The sequence below is a fragment of the Salmo trutta genome, chromosome 12 (assembly GCF_901001165.1).
Source record: "Salmo trutta chromosome 12, fSalTru1.1, whole genome shotgun sequence".
Lineage (NCBI taxonomy): Eukaryota > Metazoa > Chordata > Actinopteri > Salmoniformes > Salmonidae > Salmo > Salmo trutta.
The window spans coordinates 11,495,331-11,513,966 of NC_042968.1; the positions used below are offsets into that span (position 1 = coordinate 11,495,331).

An 18,636-nucleotide genomic window follows, 5' to 3' on the forward strand; every position below is an offset into this window, starting at 1 on the left:
GTCCGTATGTAGCCAAACGTAGCTGCTGCTCATGTTGGTATCTGAACTGATGGCGCAAATGCCATGACAGGGAGACATAGTGGAGTGGTAATGCCTGACAGCTTGAAAGACGTTTTGGGTACACGCCACTTGGGTACACTGCAGCATCCACCGAGATGCTCTTGCTGCCAAGGGAATGCCTGACAGCTTGAAAGACGTTTTGGACACTACAGTGAAAATGGTTAACTTTGTTAAAGCAAGGCCTTTGAACTCTCGTGTATTTTCTGCACTATGTAATGATATGGGCAGCGAGCATGTAATGCTTTTACAACATACAGAAATGCGCTGGTTATCAAGGGGCAAAGTATTGACACATTTTTTTAAAATTGAGAGACGAGCTTAAAGTTTTCTTTACTGACCATAATTTTCACTTGTCTGGCTGCTTGCATGATGACGAGTTTCTCACATGACTGGCCTATCTGGGTGATGTTTTTTCTCACCTGAATGATCTGAATCTAGGATTACAGGGACTCTCCACAACTATATTCAATGTGCGGGACAAAATTGAGGCTATGATTAAGAAGTTGGAGCTCTTCTCTGTCTGCATTAACAAGGACAACACACAGGTCTTTCCATCATTATATGATTTTTTTTGTGTGCAAATGAACACAAGCTTACGGACACTGTCAAATGTGATATAGCAAAGCACCTGAGTGAGCTGGGTGCGCAATTACGCAGGTACTTTCCTGAAATGGATGACACAAACAACTGGATTCGTTATCCCTTTCATGCCCTGCCTCCAGTCCACTTACCGATATCTGAACAAGAGAGCCTCATCGAAATTACAACAAGTGGTTCTGTGAAAATTGAATTTAATCAGAAGCTACTGCTAGATTTCTGTATTGGGCTGTGCTCAGAGTATCCTGCCTTGGCAAATCGCGCTAAGACACTGATGCCCTTTGCAACCACGTACCTGTGTGAGAGTGGATTCTCGGCCCTCACTAGCATGAAAACTAAACACAGGCACAGACTGTGTGTGGAAAATGATTTAAGACTGGGACTCTCTCCAATGCAACCCAACATTGCAGAGTTAAGTGCATCCTTTGAAGCACACCCTTCTCATTAACCTGTGGTGAGTTTTTCCACAATTTTCGATGAACAAATAAGGTTTTATATGTAAGATGGTTAAATAATGAGCAAAATTATTGATTATTATATTCTTATTTGTGCCCTGGTCCTATAAGAGCTCTTTGTCACTTCCCACGAGCAGGGTTGTGACAAAAACTCATACTCATTCTTATGTTTAAAAAATCTATTGTATAGTGTGTGTGTGGCAGGCTTACAATCATGGCAAAAAACAACATTTGAGAGTGCGCTGACTCTGGTGCTAGAGGGGGTACGCAGCTGGAGGTTGAATGCTTGAAGGGGTACGGGACTATAAAAAGTTTGGGAACCACTGTGCCAGAGGAATACATTTGGAGGATACATTTTCTAGAGCCAACTCGGGGTTAGGAATACAAGAGACGGTGTCTAAATCAGAGTAGAACATGTCACGTAAAAATCCTTGAGGAGAAAACTTTTTAAAATGTGTCTTCTTAATTAAATGAGAATTAGTATTTTGCTGTTTCATATCTCTAATACATATTATGGGACAATGATCACTGATATCATATGTAAATACTCCGCTAGACACATTTTATTATGCGGGTTAGTAAGAATTAAATCAATCAAGGAGGAGTTAACAGGATTTGTCACATTTAGCCATGTGGGTTTTGAGATCAATTGAGTGAGTTTAAAATCAATGCATATGCATTGAGGCCAGGGATAGCCAACCCAGATTCAAATCCCCTAAAATGACTAACTCCGAAGACAGAAAAGGTGTTAAACACTCAGATATAGCACCAATAGAAGTCTTGTTAAACAATGTGGCCTTAATGGCCACACAAGTACTCTTAAATCTCTAGAGAATCCACTTAGCCCAATATTGGACTAAAGGAGCCTAACTTTACGCCTTTGTCCAAGGACCTACCATGCTCTGTTTAAAGGGCGAATTGGCTCTGGAATCCAAAACAGCCGAATACTCCATCTAAACATGAATCGAGTCTCTATTTTGGTAAAGTTCTAGAAACATAAATCCTCTACTTTCACATCACTTCAAAATACACACTTACTGTACTCTGTTTTAACCTGTATTAACACAGTTGGAGCCAACATTATTTTTCAGCGACAACATGTTTGTGGCGTCTGTCTTCCGTTTACACTCAGCTGTTCGAAGATGCAGCTAGCTAATTAGCACAGGTAGTCCCCTCTGTCTACCGTCTGTTTTCCGTAAACAAGCACTGAAACGTAATATGGCCGTGTGGGAACCCTAACCCTATAAAGGTGCGTATCAATTTAACCTTCTGTTTTTGGAAGATTATTATATGAAAGATAAGGTCGCGGATCTGAACAAAGATCCCCCCTACAGAAGACGCCTTCGCCCAATGACTCTTATGTGTCATGAAATGGAACTGTAAAAAACGTTCTGACTGCTGGTGTCAAAAGGGATTTATAAAATATATTTGATTAATAGATTGTAATGTAGATATGTTTGGGTTGCAGATAGTGTAGTTTAATTTAGTGTTAGTAAATAGTCTGATAGCGTTAGGCAGACAGATGGACTCTAATGAGAGCCAGTAAGGTATGCCGTGCAAACACAGATCACAACAGCATTGCTTCTTGTCCACCCATGCTATGACCCTGCGGTGTACTTCCAGGCCAGATCCACTGCTGGCATCTCCCAGTTACTCATGATTTAGAGTAAACTAATAACAGAGTCCAGCTGAGTTGGCCCAGTAGGCGTCTGTTATCAGTTGTGTGTTGTCATTTCAAATATGTCACACCAGTTCATCATTAATACTAAAAAGACCATGCCTCAATCATTCTCCGTGCCTCAAGTCCATGCCTGAAGTATTGGCAATGTGATGATGAGTGGATGTGAACAAACATTTAGATAAGATATTTCAGCCTTTAACTTTTTTTTTTTTTTTCCTATTTGCTATATGTGGTTTATCTTGTTCAAACTTGATATCATACATACTCCTGGAATTGAGCTACTATACCACATTGGTGGTAGAATGATTGTTAAACTCGATTGTGAGGAAGTAGTAAGAAACAATATATATGAAGGATGTTCTCTTCCCTCAGAAAACAAAATTAGAAGATAGCAGCATAAAGCCTAAAGTCACTCTTTGCGACCAGGGGACTCAGGTCCAGGAGGAGGGCTTACAAATCGCCACAGGTAAGCTGGACTTGTCTCTGTGTTATCTGTTGGCATTGATACATATTTTTCAGTTAATGTTTTTCAATCAATCAATTAATCAATCAAACATTATTTATACAGTACCAGTCAAAGGTTTAAACACACCTACTCATTCCAGGATTTTTTTTTTTTTTTACTATTTTCTACATCGTAGAATAATAGTGAAAACATCAAAACTATGAAATAATACATATGGAATCATGTAGTAACCAAAAAAGTGTTAAACTAATCCACATATATGTGAGATTCTTCAAAGTAGTCACCCTTTGCCTTGATGACAGCTTTTCACACTCTTGCATTCTCTCAACCAGCTTGCATTTGGAATACATTTAAATGAACAGGTGTGCCTTGTTTGTTAAAGACCAAGTCCATATTATGGCAAGAACAGCTCAAATAAGCAAAGAGAAATGACAGTCCATCATTACTATTAGACATGAAGGTCAGTAAATCCGGAAAATTTCAAGAACTTCAAGTGCAGTCGCAAAAACCATCAAGCGCTATGATGAAACTGGCTCTCATGAGGACCGCCACAGGAAAGGAAGACCCAGAGTTACCTCTGCTGCAGAGGATAAGTTCATTAGAGTTACAAGCCTCAGAAATTGGCAATTAACTGCACCTCAGATTACAGCCCAAAAACATGCTTCACAGAGTTCAAGTAACAGACACATCTCAACATCAACTGTTCAGAGGAGACTGCGTGAATCAGGCCTTCATAGTTCAATTTCTGCATAGAAACCACTACTAAAGGACACCAATAAGAAGAAGAGACTTGCTTGGGCCAAAAAACACGAGCAATGGACATTAGACCGGTGAATATCTGTCCTTTGGTCTGATGGGTCCAAATTTGAGATTTTTGATTCCAACCGACGTGTTTTTGTGAGACGTAGAGTAGGTGAACGGATGATATCTGCATGTGTGGTTCCCACCATGAAGCATGGAGGAGGAGGTGTGATTGTGCTTTGCTTGCTCTTAGGGGTTTGAGGCTCGGTATCTGTAAAAAACGTTCTGACTGTGTGGGTGCTTTGCTGGTGACACTTTCGGTGATTTATTTAGAATAAATCTGCAGCAATACGTCATCCCATCTGGTTTGTGCTTAGTGGGACTATCATTTGTTTTTCAATAGGATAATGACCCAAAACATCTCCAGGCTGTGTAAGGGCTATTTGACCAAGAAGGAGAGTGATGGAGTGCTGCATCAGATGACCTGGCCTCCACAATCACCCGACCACAACCAAATTGAGATGGTTTGGGATGAGTTGGACCGCAGAGTGAAGGAAAAGCAGCCAACAAGTGCGCATATATATGAGAACTCCTTCAAGACTGTTGGAAAAGCATTCCTCATGAGCTGGTTGAGAGAATGCCAACAGTGTGCAAAGCTGTCATCAAGGCAAAGGATGGCTACTTTGAAGAATCTAAAATCTAATATATATTTTGATTTGTTGAACACTTTTTTGGCTACTACATGATTCCATATGTGTTATTTCATAGTTTTGATGTCTTCACTATTATTCTACAATGTGCAAAATTGTAAAAATAAAGAAAAACCCTTGAATGAGTAGGTGTGTCCAAGCTTTTGACTGGTACTGTATATCACATTCCTTACATGAAATGCATTTTAAGGTTCTTTCAGTCAATGTTGACCAGTTACTGACAACTGCCTGGATGTTTTCTGCAAAGTTAATATGAGTGGGTGGGGATTCCATAAGCAAATTAGTGATTACTTGAGCTAATTCCTTCTCGTACATCTGTTGCTGTTCTCCCACAGGTGACCAGCCGGTGCTAGAGCTCCCTGTAAAGGAAGCGAAGGCCACAGACCATGGTGTGGAAGTCCCAAATTCTCCTGAGCATGATCCCTGCGGGTTATCAGAAGCTCTCACAGAGGGCCCTGCAGTCGACGAGGCCTTATTCCCATCTACCAATAGTGATTGGGGTAGTAAAGGCTCTCGCAAGCCCAAAGAGGTCACCTTAAAGAGCAGAGAGCCCACCAGAGTCCAGACCTTCGCCTCTGATGTGGTCGTAGCTCAGGTGGAGGTCACCATCGAAGTGCTCTCTGAGCTGAGGAGGTAGGCTGTCACTGATTCATAACCAAAAGAAAATGCCAGAATTCCAAAGTGCTTTTTTTTGTCAACAAATAGCAGCACCGTAACTACCAACAGGGTTATGAAAGGTGTGACAGGTGGAGCTGTTGAGTTGACGTCAATTGTCATCGAAGAGATAACAAAGCACCTGCACTCACTGACCTACACTTTCAGCTAGAAATGTGAAAGCACGAGGGGATATGATAAACTAACCTCAAGCTAAACCCCACTGCTGCCTTTTCATGTCTCTAGTGAAAGGTTTTCAAGTGGCAGTGGGCTCTCACTCTGAGTAGGGTGAGCAACATGAGGTACATGCTAAAGGGAATACAGAACATCAAAGGGTTCTTCTGTTGTTGCCAATTTTTACATGCCTACTAAGTGGCATTTCAAGAATGGGGGGTACTTAACATGAGAATCAGCATCTGTCTCTACTCATAGCCTGTAACTTTTATTGTTACTATCCATATTTTGACCTGCAGTGTTGGAACCCGGAGCATAATATTTTCACTGCACCCTGCAATTACATCTGCATCCCTGTATATGTGACTAATAAACACAATCTAAAATGTAATCTAATGTATTGCTTTCACCTTGTTTTCATTAGTTACATGTATATTCTGTTTCATTAATGAAGAAAAAGTGTAGGTCTGTGCATTGTTCAAACATTGACTGTTTTGTAATGTTACTGTGTTGCTAGGACTCCTGATGTGACCTTGATTTCAGTGGGCAGTGAGTTAGACAGTCAGTACATCAAAGTCAAGGAGACAGAGGTTCCACAAGATCCAGAACCCACTGCATCTCAGCCACCTACCTCCACCACTGAGGAGCAACCGCTGGAGCAACCGCCGGAGCAACCGTCGGGGCAACCCCCGGAGAAAGCCACTGAAAGTCTCCCTCTTCCTTCCAAGGAGGACACTCTCCCTGAAGAGGACTTTACAAAGGCTGCGGTCAGTCCTCAGGAGCCAGTTATCATTGTAACACCACCAACCCCGTACAGCAGTGCGCTAACAAGCCCACTGGATGTGGTCACCAAACCGGAGCCAGAGCCAGTAACGATGGTCCCTCAGGTCCAGTCTGAGCCTGTGGCGTCCACAGAGCAGCACAAACCTGTTCCACCTCAACCAGAGTCTCAGACAGTGAAAGACTCTGCAGAACCAGTTATCCCTCAGCCAACTCCCTCTTTAGTTGTTAAAAACCCTACAGCAACTGCACAGGGGGTAGCCCAGGATGCACAACAATTGGTCATAGGTAAGAAGGGCAATATCAATGTCATTTTCAGCACAATATGGATTGCACAACGGTATGTTACTGGGTGAAATGCAGTATGAAATGTGCTCCTCATGGTCTGTCAATCCTTCAATAAGTCCACAGATCATTACCCATACCACCAAGCATATAATAAATCATGCTCCGGTGCTCTTCTTTTCCAGATGACTGCCCACCCTTGCCCGCTCCCTTTGAGCACCGCATTGTGAGTGCCAAGCAAGTCCCGATGGGCTCTTATTACGCTGTAAAGCCTAACGAGGTTCTCGGAGGGTGAGTCCTAATTCTTCAGGGCAACGGGAATGTGTTTACTGTACACAAAGACTGTGGTGCTGCATATATTATCCCCGTTATTGTTACCCCCCCCCAAACACAACATACTTACTGAAAGTGAAACTGTTACTTTACTGTTATAAATACACTGTCAGGTCTACCCAATGATGTTGGCTGACAATAGCGATGTTGAAAACACAAGAGGAGCCATTTGCTGCAGCAGCGGTAACCAGGCGCAGCATTAGCATATCAACAGGGTTAGCAGACTGACAGACTGTGCAGTATAGCAGGCGGTGCAGCACGATAGCAGGCGACGGGCAAAGCAGGGAGAGATAGTACGTATCAGCAGCAGAGCTGAACAACTGGCAACACAGACATGGCTAATCCCCAACAGAGTCTGCAAATAAGCACTGGCTTCTTTTATGCTTGTCATGGACAGGGTTTATTTTGGGCAGGTGTTGAGTTTCATTTGCATAGGGGCTTTTTTAAATCTCCATGGTCCATGTAGAGAAGAGGCGCTCTCTCGCTACGTAAAGAAGTTGGCTTAGTAAAACTCTCCATGTGTGGCGGATGATGATGTACTTCCAATGAAACCAGAGGAGTAAAACAGGTCCTTGGAGTATGTCTGCAAAGCCCTGACAGAGGTCAACGCGAAGGATACCCCTCAAGGTTGACTGCTTGTGGGTCTGTGCTCTTTGGTGCCTTTGTCAGGGTGTATGTAGCCTTGAGTTCTAGCATTTTAAAGGTTCTACATAACCTGAAGCACGGATTCCGAGAATACCGCGTTGAGACTCTGTGCTTGCGCGGCTAGGGTGTATGTGTGTTCATCAATGTCTATGAACAAATATTTGTGTTCTCACCTTGTCTCTTTAGCATGTATGTAAAGTATCTATGCACTCATAAGTGTCCTTGTTTCCACAGGGGACGTTTTGGGCAGGTCCATAAGTGTGCAGAACTGTCGTCGGGCCTAATCCTCGCTGCGAAGTTGATCAAAGTAAAGGGAATGAGGGAGAGAGTAAGTGGATATACAACAACAGACCTTTGGTCTTTATACCCCTCCTCTCTCTGACTCCAACCTTTCACCACCCACCCTGACCTCTCTCTATGTTCCTGTCAAGTTTATTTATGAGGTTCTATGTGAGCAATTCTCTAGCCGCAGCTTAAAGAGATACTCACACGTACAAACACGCACGCGTACACACACACACACACATACTAACTCTCTCTATCTCAAAATAAAAAATGACTACGCAACAAAGTTAAAGCTGCAAAATCGAACTTTTTGGTTGACCCGACCAGACCGATTCTGAGTTATAGATCTGTTATTTTCATGGAAATGTTTAAAGCCGTGTGTACACTACACGATTTTGGCCCTGATTTGGCTATCCCAGGCAAGTTTTTGAGATCAGAGACATAATCCCCATGTCGTTGCCTACTCAGTGGGTCCGAGGAACAATCTGAGGGCTACCGATCTCATCTTTGAGCAGTCCCAGACGTCCCGATATTTTCAAACACGTTTGCTTTTATCGGCACAAAATCTGCGACGCTCTCGTTGTGTGAGATGTGCAACGACAACTTTTGAGAACGGTGGTCAGTAATAGGTCAATGAGAGCTCGCCAGAGAAGAAGCCAGTGAGATGAGGATGTTGTTTCGCATCACCCAGGATGTGTAGACTCTCCAGCGGGAGCCATGCCTACCGCTAGTATTTTATTTATTTTACCAGGTAAATTGACTGAAAACACAGTCTCATTTACAGCAACAACCCGGGGAATAGTTACAGGGGAGAGGAAGGGGGATGAATGAGCCAAATGGAGGCTGGGGATGATTAGGTGGCCATGATTGTATGAGGGCCAGACTGGGAATTTAGCCAGGACACTGGGGTTAACACCCATACTCTTACGGTAAGTGCCTAGGGATCTTTAGTGACCACAGAGAGTCAGGACACCCGTTTAATGTCCCATCCGAAAGTGGGCACCCTATACAGGGCAATGTCCCCAATCACTGCCCTGGGATATTTTTGTAGACCAGAGGAAAGAGTGCCTCCTACAGGCCCTCCAACACCACTTCCAGTAGCATCTGGTATCCCATCCAGGGACCGAACATGACCAACCCTGCTTAGCTTCAGAGACAAGCCAGCAGTGGGATGCAGGGTGATATGCATTTGTACTTGCCTTTGACCAAAGCAAAAGTGTCAAATCGTTACAGCTATGAAGTTCAGAAGCAATGTTATTCAATTCAAAATGTTGGCTATTTCAACTCTGTATGGCAAGCGTGAACGTCTGACTGGGAACTTTTATGAGGCTGCTTTGAGCCGCAGCTCGTTCTAGCTACGTTAACAATCTAATTGTCACGTCACTGTTTTCACGAGACAGCGTGGTGGTGTGGAGAATCCTCATGGCCAAGTGAAGAATCTTGTAGTGTGTGACACCTCGTCTGTGCCAGATTGGCAAGCAAGACGAATAACCACAGGAAAGACGGTTGTTTAATGTGAGAGGTTCAGCGATGTTTGGATTTTGAAAGTCGTGTAGTGTACACCCGGCATAAGAAGCGGTAGATCTGTTCTATGTGCACTATTTCTATGCTTCCCGTTGGTAAGTTTCATTTTTGCGTCTTTTAATTTCGGATCTGTACACCAGCTTCAAACAGCTGAAAAAACAATATTTTTGGTTATTGAAAAGATATTTCCAGGAAATGGCAGATTGATTTCTGCATATTTTTACACATATTTACATTTTCTATTTTTACTCTTTCCATTTCTCTTTGACACTCATAGACACACACTCGCTGAGAACGCACACAGCATGCACCTGTGTCTCTTCTCTTACCCAAAATCCATCACGGCTCCCGTCAAGATTAATTTCACATCCTATTACACCTGCTAATCATCACACTCTCTTTATAAGCACTTTTTTAACGATGCAACTTTGGCTTCTCTTCTGACCTTGCCTTTGAATGAGTACAACAGAAAGCTGGTACAGAAAGCTGATATTGATTTTGTGATTAATAATGCATTTCTTAATCAATCATACACTGAGCAAAGTACGATGTTTCTCATGTCCAATATGTGATGTACGCATTTTGTTCAGAGGTAATTCATTTCTGTTTGAACAGAATGGCAAATGGCTCTTATGTACTCCTACATATCAGAAATATCCACTTTTAATTTGTTTCTTACTGGAATAATATCATATAATATAATATATTTTTAGGGTATTTCAATTACTTTCAAATTAAAATACTTGTCTTTTACAAAATGTTATTTTAATATTGGAATGTGTTTGGAAATACATTTGCATGTATTTGAAAATAGTCAAATACACTGACTCAAATACACTCCCATGCATTTAGCCCAGGTCGGTTAGGTATTTGAAATAATGTATTTGGAAAGAAGTATTTGAAAATACTTTTAAATAGTAGACTATTTATAGGAAATTATTTGAAAATATTTTCAAATAATTTCAATATAAGTAGTTTATTGGGGCCACATTATTAGATGACTGATAGGGGGCGCTGTGTTGAAGCCACCATGCCTCCATTTTGTCACTCCCACACCATTGTAAAAAATATTTTGGAAGCTATAGAAATGCATTTACTAATTTCTACATTTGTTTTTGTCACATTTATTCTATTACAGACACCTTAATGTATACCTTTTAAATCATAGTATAATTGTTTTAGATTACTAATGTTACTGTCCCCACTACAACAGCAGAAATACTTAAATAAATGTAATTTTGACCTTGAACATTTAAGTGAAATACTCTAGAATTCCATTCATTCGTATGGAGGACTGTACCTACTGGGGAGTGCCAATATGGCCGACCGGTGGCTTCAAAGCCTCTCACTGGCCAATAAATAGCATCAGCAATCCAGGGTTTGTATACATCATTGAGTTGAACCCAGGTTTGCATAATACATTGTTCAATGAATATGTTTAAGGTATAGTGTCATATACGTATAATTGGTATGGGTATAAGCACCCTCCAGAGTGGTTAGATTTTTTTCTCTCTAAAATCATGAAATGTGATAGATTGTGATTTTCCTTTTGCTGAGGTTGAGTGACTTCCTGCTCTCTCTTCTCTTATTTCCTTATTCTCTCTCTCTCTCTGTCCTCCCTCCCACTGGGTAACAAAGGAGGAAGTGAAGAATGAAATAGGAGTGATGAACCAACTTAACCATGTGAATCTGATTCAGCTTTATGATGCCTTTGAGTCACGGACAAATCTTACGCTTATTATGGAGTAGTAAGTCATTATTCTCATTAAGTCAGTATTTAGAAATTGCAACTCTAATAGCACCACCTATCTGCATTTCATGTGGGTACGGCAAACACTGTTCCAGGCTATAAAGCATTGTTTTAGTGGAATTAACCCCTATGCCACTCAATTTCCTCAGCTCTTCTTTGCTTCTTGCACAGTAGCACAATATCACTTTTCCAGCACTGACCAGCTCCCTGTCTTTGCAGTGTGGACGGTGGCGAGTTGTTTGACCGGATCGTTGACGAGAACTACCAGCTGACAGAGCTGGATGCCATCGTGTTTATGAGACAGATCTGTGAGGGGGTACAGTACCTCCATCAGCAATACATTCTCCATTTAGACCTCAAGGTAAAAATCTTATACTATACATAGAATATATTGCAAGACTTGTTAGTTTGACATGGATTTGAATTATATTTACATATCACCCTGGTGTGAGGATTCTTACATGCTCTCCTTATTTCCTCTCAGCCAGAGAACATTCTTTGTGTCAACTCCACAGGGAACCAGATCAAGATAATAGACTTTGGTCTGGCCAGAAAGTATGTTTCACAGTATTTTCTCCATTCAGTGACAATAACTGTTTTAATCTACAAATCTCATCTATTGACGTCCCCTTTTCCCATCATTCTCAATTGAGTAGCCAATGAGGTAGTCATGGTAACAGTCACCCAGTAGACAGCTTGGTAAAAAGTTGTCCGTCCCTGTAACTCTGAGTCTCCACCCATGAATCTCTTGTAAGACGTGAGATCTTTATGTTCCCATAGTTCAAATGTGCTTGTCCCCCCTCAGGTACAGACCCAGAGAGAAACTAAAGGTCAATTTTGGCACCCCAGAATTTCTGGCTCCTGAGGTGGTCAACTATGACTTTGTCTCATTCCCAACGGACATGTGGAGTGTGGGAGTCATTACTTATATGCTGTGAGTATCACCACACACCCACACACACAGAGAGAGAGAAACACCTCCGCTTGACAAATATACTCACCACACACCTCTGCAAGGCAGCAGCATCAGTCATACCTTGTAACACAGTGGAGGCTGGTGGGAGGGGCTATAGGAAGATGGGCTCATTGTAATGGCTGGAGTGGAATAAATGGAACAATATCGAACACATCAAACATGTGGAAACCACATGATTGACTCCATTCCATGAATTCCATTGCAGCCATTACAATGAGCCTGTCCTCCTATAGCTCGTCCCACCAGCCTCCTCTGGTGTAACATGAGGATCTGATCTGTTGTAAAGGGTCAACCAATGGTATCCTAGCCACTGGAAACATGCTTGCAATCCATCTATAAATGCACATTTGTCTCTTGTCACTCACACTAGCACACTGTTCAGCTATGACTAAATTCATACCCACTGCTGCCCCCTCGCAATGTCGCCTGTCAGCCTCAACCATGGCCCTGAATGAACTGTGTGCATCCCAATGGCCGTCTGTTTTTTCTCAGGACCCGGCAGATTCAATTGATGCTAATAACCTGACAGCTGTCCAAGAAGATTTAGGAGGGTTCGCCCAAAATAAGAATGTGTAGCTGTCCCACTCTATGCTCGCCAGCTTGCCTGAATACCTAGCACTACCCAGGGCTCCATGGTGCTAATTGAATTATTCTATTTTATTTAGAGTAAGCATCAGCATGTGATTGTGTTTTGTTTCAATTTCTCTGGAACGTGGCACGTACATCTGGTCCTTCGTAACCATTGCCCACAGTCTTTGTGTTGAAGTGTGGTATGGGTCTAAGATTCATATTCTCAAACTTCGTATTTACATACCTGGCCCATACTTTTCATTCCATGCAACAGGGCACTGAGCCAGAGCTCTCTGTAGCATCATGACTTTGATGACTGCTTTGTCTTTCTAATGAGTCAGTGTATAGAAGGACTGTGTGAAAATGTAACTAACCCAGAATATCTCCCTGTTTTATTAGTCTGAGTGGACTGTCTCCTTTCCTGGGGGACAATGATGCAGAGACTATGAACAACATCCTTCACGCCAACTGGGATTTTGATTCAGAGGCATTCGAGAATGTCACAGAGGAAGCTAAGGACTTTGTTACCAGACTGCTGATTCCAACTAAATGGTATTTCATATCTTCCTTACAATTCATTTTCTATTCATCTATATTGTTTCTCCCTCTTTGTCCTCTCCACTCAATCATGGCCGTAGCGCCATCTCATTTAGTAAAATGAAAAGGCCTATTGTTTGCCTAAGGCAGGAATATTCTAACTGAATGCACCTCATTGCCACTGAATCCCAATCAGACTGTTGATGGTTCATTTTGCCATTTGTCTAAATGGGTTATTTGAATATGTGCCATGAAATCCAAATGAGTTGAGTAAACAGGATATAGAAGGTCAATAGAAAGTAGCACATTTGAGTCACATTAAATGCAAACTACACTGCCAGGGCCTGAGTGAGTTGTGTGTGTGCTCCCACACTGGACTGTTCCCTGAGTGGTCAGCTGGCAGGAAACAACGGCAGCCCGGATTGCAGATGGCAACAGGCACCTTGTTGTTCTTTCTGTGCTGTGTCACCGTTAATGATCTGGTCATTCCTAATCGGGGCACTTAGTTGTGTGTTATTCACCCCCACACCCACTATCAGCCATGGTGAAAAGGAACATAGTGGGCTCATCAGGCTACTTTTCTATCCAGGGAATGGGTACATCTCTGCTGTTAGCAGCAGCTATTTCATGATAGGCTACCAGAATTATATGAGGCATGGGTTACGGAGAATGTTTTCACCCCATAATGGCAGCGGCATTGAAAACTCAGTTTAGAAACAGAAAGGGGAAATACGGTTTTGGAAGTTGTCAAGTTTTGGGAGTTGTACCACATCGTGTAAAATTATAGTCAACCAAGTCTCTTGATGAATGTTCATTTGGGCCGTAGACCTGTGTGTATTGATACCCCTATCCTGGGTCTGTATTGTAGCAGTCGACTCAGTGCAACTGGCTGCATGAAGCATGCCTGGCTGAACAATCTGGAGGATAAAGCCAAATTGCACCAGGTGCGGCTCAAGTCCCAAGTCAAGCTCCAGCGCTACCTGGCCGCTCATAAACAGTGGAAGGTGAGAACTGAAGCCATTTACGCATGTTCCCGTGCATCCCACCATAGGTCTACACATTGCATCTGTGTCACAGTGAATTGTCTGAATGAAATCTTTATAAGAAAGTGATCTAAGTTCAATTATTCTACTTCCTTGCAGAAACACTTCTATGTGGTTGCTGCAGCCAACAGGCTGAAGAGGTTTCGCCAGAATCATCCCATAAACACTGTATAGCATTGAGAAGACTGCTGTCAAAGACTGAGTAGTTGTGCCTCGCGTGTATTGCTGTCGTGCTGCACCTCCATGGCAGGCAGTCCTGCCATTTATGCTAGTTGGACTGAGGCAACTGAACAGGACGTGATCTGCAACAGTGTCTGGCATTGGTATGCAAATTGCAATGATGGACATTTATTGAAATGTACTGTAGTATTCTACTCACTTTTTATACAGTACAGTGCACAACTTTGTGCAGTCTTCCTGTGGGTGATGTTAGTGATTACTAAATTATCCGGGGCTCACAGTGCGCTTCAAGCAGGTTGCCTACTACTTACTTAGGTGTAATTGTTTATTTAATGACAAATCTTACTGACTTATGTTTGAACTGCTTTACTGAATGTACATCAAGTTGACATCACAATTACACATTATTCGCAAGGCTTTCTTTTTTTGGGGTTTATTGAATATGGTAAGTGAATCTTCACAATCACACAGATGACCTTGTCTGGTCAATCTTTCCTTCTATGAAGGCTTTGAATGTGCCACTTGTTTGCATGCTACACAACCTGACTGTATAGTGCTCCCATATAGCATTATTTTGTGACAGTGTCCCCACCTCCACTTGAACTCAGCAAGAATAACTCAATATGACTATAAATGTTAATTTATTAAAATAAGTGAAGCCACAAAAGGACACTGACTTTTACTATTGGCAATAGTCCAACACCCATAAACACAAAAATGGCTACAATGTTTTTTCCCGCCACTCATTTTTCACATCGTGAATTTGACAAATTCAAATTAATTTTGTGTTCGGTGTAGGTTTACCTTCGCGTGCCGTTTTGATAGCTGTGTAATTCTCTCGGACAACGTGAATTTTAATAAATATATTTGCCTCAATTTTCTCAAATTCGCAATGCTAATTATTGATATGTTACCTTGTCCGAGAGAGATTTGTGCGGTTATCAAAACGTCACGCCGGGGTAAACCTAGACGAAACACACAACTTATATTAAGTATTTCTAAAATCCCAGATGGAAAAATGAAAAACAATTAGAACCATTTGACTCATACTGTGGTACTCAATGTGGTCTGTCTAAATAAAAACTGTTGATAATGCCAGCTGGTAAGACTGTCTATACCACCATAAATTGTAATTTTGCAAAATTAGGGAAATTGTAGTTAGCCGTTTTAAAAACACCACAGAATGTTCATCTTAAAACTGTACAAATCCAACACATTGACCAGCAACAGCACAGCAGAATTCTCTCAAGAGTAAATCTCATACACGGCCACTGAGGGGCAGACAAGTCAATGTACTGTATGGAATACAAAACGTATCATGCTTGCTTATAGCATAAAATAACCATGGTTGAAACAATAAACAATGATAAAATAAAAAATAAACACCCCTTTCAGTTAACCTTCTCCAAAAACTGAAGTAACTCAGATATGGAGCTACTGTGTGCTTCCTTAGCAGATTTGTACCTGCTCATCAGCGTTCACATTCAAAGAAAAACGAGAGCTCCAGCCTCACTACTCAGCACTGTATACAGCATTTTCACAGATCACATGCCCAAGCTTGTGAGAACCTTTCCCCTTAGTCAGCTCAGCCATGACACTCTTTCGTAATAAATAAACAGCAATGAATTTCAAATTAACTTTCATGCATTGGCTTGTTTGGCTTTAAGGGCATTCTCCAAGATTCTTCGCTTCCACTCTTTGTAATCCTCTGTCGCACTCTCCTCAGAGTCCTCTTTCAGCTGCTTTTGAGACATTGGCAGATCTTCCTCTGAAATGGAGGAGGAAAAGGCCATGATAGAGGGAATATTTTGTGCAGTCTAACACTGTTTTAACACCGCACAACAGCAAAGATTAAGAGTTACAAACTTCTAAGGACATAATCAGGAATTTGGTATAGTTATTATTTATTTGGTCACATTTACCTTCCTCTTTTTGTTCAATACTTTCCATGAGTGTTTTCTGTCTTTTCTGTGCCATTTTAACTGGATTCTTCAGTGGAGTGGCTTCTTCTAATAGGAACAAAATAATACAAATCAAAAGATACTTAAGATCATACCTGGGGAGAGAGGACCATACCTGAACTCACTACCTACTGCCAGCAGACACTGATTTCAGCCACAACATTCCGAGATTGCTTGTAATAGGCATGTTGTATGCTTGTAATAGGCATGTTGTATGCCGTGATAGGGACATCAAGTTCAGTCCTACAATAGAACATCCACTCTCTCCCTTGTAACTACGACAACAAGGAGAGAGAGGAATGACCAACATTCTCTTTTCACCCAGTAAAGTAAAAATCTACACACCCGGGGAAAAAGTACAAATGGCCACAATAATTCATACACCAGCTTTCTGAAGCGTATGTCGCAGAAAAAGGTATCGTTTTAACAGAACATTATGGCTCGGAAGTACGTTTTTAAATCCAAAGGCCCTTCCTGGGTTTTCACCCATTTCCCACCATATGTTAGTCAAACCCCTTTATCATTTCACAGCAGACTTACTGCAGATGTCCTGTCCCAGTTTCTGGAGCTGGGTGCACAGCCTGTCAAAGACTCCCTTTTTAGCACCAGATGATGCTACCAGCTTCCTGTCCACTTTGATCTTCAAGCATCTGGAGAGATGTCCATGGGGATAGTGATTAGGTTGCATTAATCATCAGGTCGAATGGTTTATGGAGAAAACGAACACGGTAACACTCACTTGCATGCAGTATTCAAAGCAGCTGTAGTGAAGAGTGGTTTTGACAGGTCCACATCATTCTGCTGAGCAGCAGGAAGGCTTGCTTTATACCTGGAACACAAACATGGATTAAACTTAATAAACTAACATTTACATTGACCAACTTATATGATATTTGGGACTTTGTCTTGCTCAGGAAAGAAGACTTGCATAATATAGTAGCTTCCAAAAGATTTATAGAATAGTTGTGTTGGCCAGATGTAGGCTACTCTTCAAGTTCTCACCGTTCTAGTATTTGGGTTGCTACTTTGACTGCATCCATGCACCCAAACTGAACAGCAAGGTCTCGAAGTCCCAGGTGAGACTCAAGGCCAAGCATGCATTCTATGGCCTTCAGAGTGCTTTGATACTGCTTCTTGTTCAGCCCGGATAATTTGACGGTATATTCCTGAAGAAACATAGCACAAAGCCAGTTTTCATAGGGCACGTTAGCGGAGCAATACAAGGGTATTTAGTTATTTGATTAAAAAGCGAGGTGGCTCGTCATCACAAAGCTAAATGTAAAAAAATATAAAAAATACGTACTTTGTCCAGGGGTAACTTCATTGATGTTGCTGCCAGCTCTAGACAAATTATTGCTTTGCTTGTATCCGTAGTATTTCTGAGTCCTGTGCATCTAACCAGCGACAATCGCATGTACTCCTCTGCTTGGCTGTAATATAGATGCAAACAGAGTTTAGGAAACGTTATCAAGAAGCAAAATAATAACAGCTGTTGGCAAGCAGGTTACCTAGCTAACGTTAGCTTTGAACTATGGTCCCGTCTCAAGTATACTAGCTAGCTAATATTATCGTTTTACAGACTCACCGTAGAATTCTTGCAGAGGTTATACCCATTTTAGATGCAAGTTTAGTAAACAGCTCTTTCTCCATTTCCAGTAAATAACAAATGTTCTTGTCTGCCAACGAGAGAATAAAAAAACAAAGTTCTCCAGTCGAGTAGTTAGACACAAAAACGTGCCAGACTTCCGACGCCATCACGCCTACCAGCCATCTTTCGACATTCCCATTGGCTATGACGACACGACGTCTGTTTGCGTACTTGTTGCTGAAAAGAACTCCACTTTTTTTCACAAAGAGAGCTGAGCATCAAATGATCTACTCACAATATATTTGCATATATCACATTGTATTAATTGGATCTCTGTCTAAATATTTGTGCTAGCGCTATTGTAAACTGTAATTTAGCCAATGGGAGACGTATTCCCACACTTTGTTTTCGGCTCAGCCAATGCGGGCGATTCTATGGAAAGAATAGCTTGGTCGCCACTAGTTATTACAGCCACAAAGTCATAAACCACGCCCATTTCTACAATTTATTTTCTTAAAATCTGTTTTTTTTTAAAACCTAATCATAACCTCAACCATAACCTTAACCACACTGCTATCCCTAACCTTAAACTAAGAACAAAAAGTAAATTGTTGTTTTCATGAATTTATACGATATATTAC

The 18,636-nt window shown here is 41.6% G+C and overlaps 2 protein-coding genes across 3 annotated transcripts in view; one reads left to right on the forward strand and one right to left on the reverse strand.

The window, feature by feature from the left end:
* The window catches only part of LOC115202922 (myosin light chain kinase 3), a 34,042-nt gene extending 18,502 nt beyond the window's left edge, over nt 1-15,540 (forward strand). Inside the window, exons 2-13 of one of the 2 annotated variants that reach the window (XM_029767096.1) lie at nt 3,166-3,259; nt 5,046-5,343; nt 6,056-6,606; nt 6,789-6,894; nt 7,816-7,909; nt 11,029-11,138; nt 11,360-11,501; nt 11,625-11,695; nt 11,946-12,074; nt 13,086-13,238; nt 14,092-14,227; nt 14,366-15,540. In XM_029767096.1, coding sequence (XP_029622956.1) covers nt 3,166-3,259; nt 5,046-5,343; nt 6,056-6,606; nt 6,789-6,894; nt 7,816-7,909; nt 11,029-11,138; nt 11,360-11,501; nt 11,625-11,695; nt 11,946-12,074; nt 13,086-13,238; nt 14,092-14,227; nt 14,366-14,440 — 1,959 coding nt within the window. In that variant the 3' untranslated portion in view covers nt 14,441-15,540. Of the gene's footprint in view, nt 1-3,163; nt 3,260-5,045; nt 5,344-6,055; nt 6,607-6,788; nt 6,895-7,815; nt 7,910-11,028; nt 11,139-11,359; nt 11,502-11,624; nt 11,696-11,945; nt 12,075-13,085; nt 13,239-14,091; nt 14,228-14,365 lie in introns of both variants that reach the window. The other variant, XM_029767095.1, reaches the window with a different exon arrangement.
* On the reverse strand, nt 15,071-18,429 carry LOC115202923 (origin recognition complex, subunit 6). The gene is made up of 7 exons (XM_029767097.1): nt 17,993-18,429; nt 17,711-17,837; nt 17,410-17,573; nt 17,147-17,236; nt 16,948-17,057; nt 16,369-16,455; nt 15,071-16,214 (listed from the first exon to the last, which is right to left on the reverse strand). Exons 1-7 carry the CDS (start codon nt 18,160-18,162, stop codon nt 16,087-16,089), a joined length of 876 nt encoding a protein of 291 aa, XP_029622957.1. The 5' UTR covers nt 18,163-18,429; the 3' UTR covers nt 15,071-16,086.
* Between the last annotated feature and the right edge of the window lie 207 nt (nt 18,430-18,636).

Bases quoted from the DNA above. Each gene is read 5' to 3' on its own strand.
- LOC115202923 (XM_029767097.1), bottom strand. From the start codon at position 18,162: ATGGCGTCGGAAGTCTGGCACGTTTTTGTGTCTAACTACTCGACTGGA. The intron at 17,574-17,710 runs GTACGTATTTTT...ATGTTTCTTCAG, and splicing joins TGAAGTTACCCCTGGACAAA to GAATATACCGTCAAATTATC. The intron at 16,215-16,368 runs GTAAATGTGACC...CCTCCATTTCAG, and splicing joins TATTGAACAAAAAGAGGAAG to AGGAAGATCTGCCAATGTCT.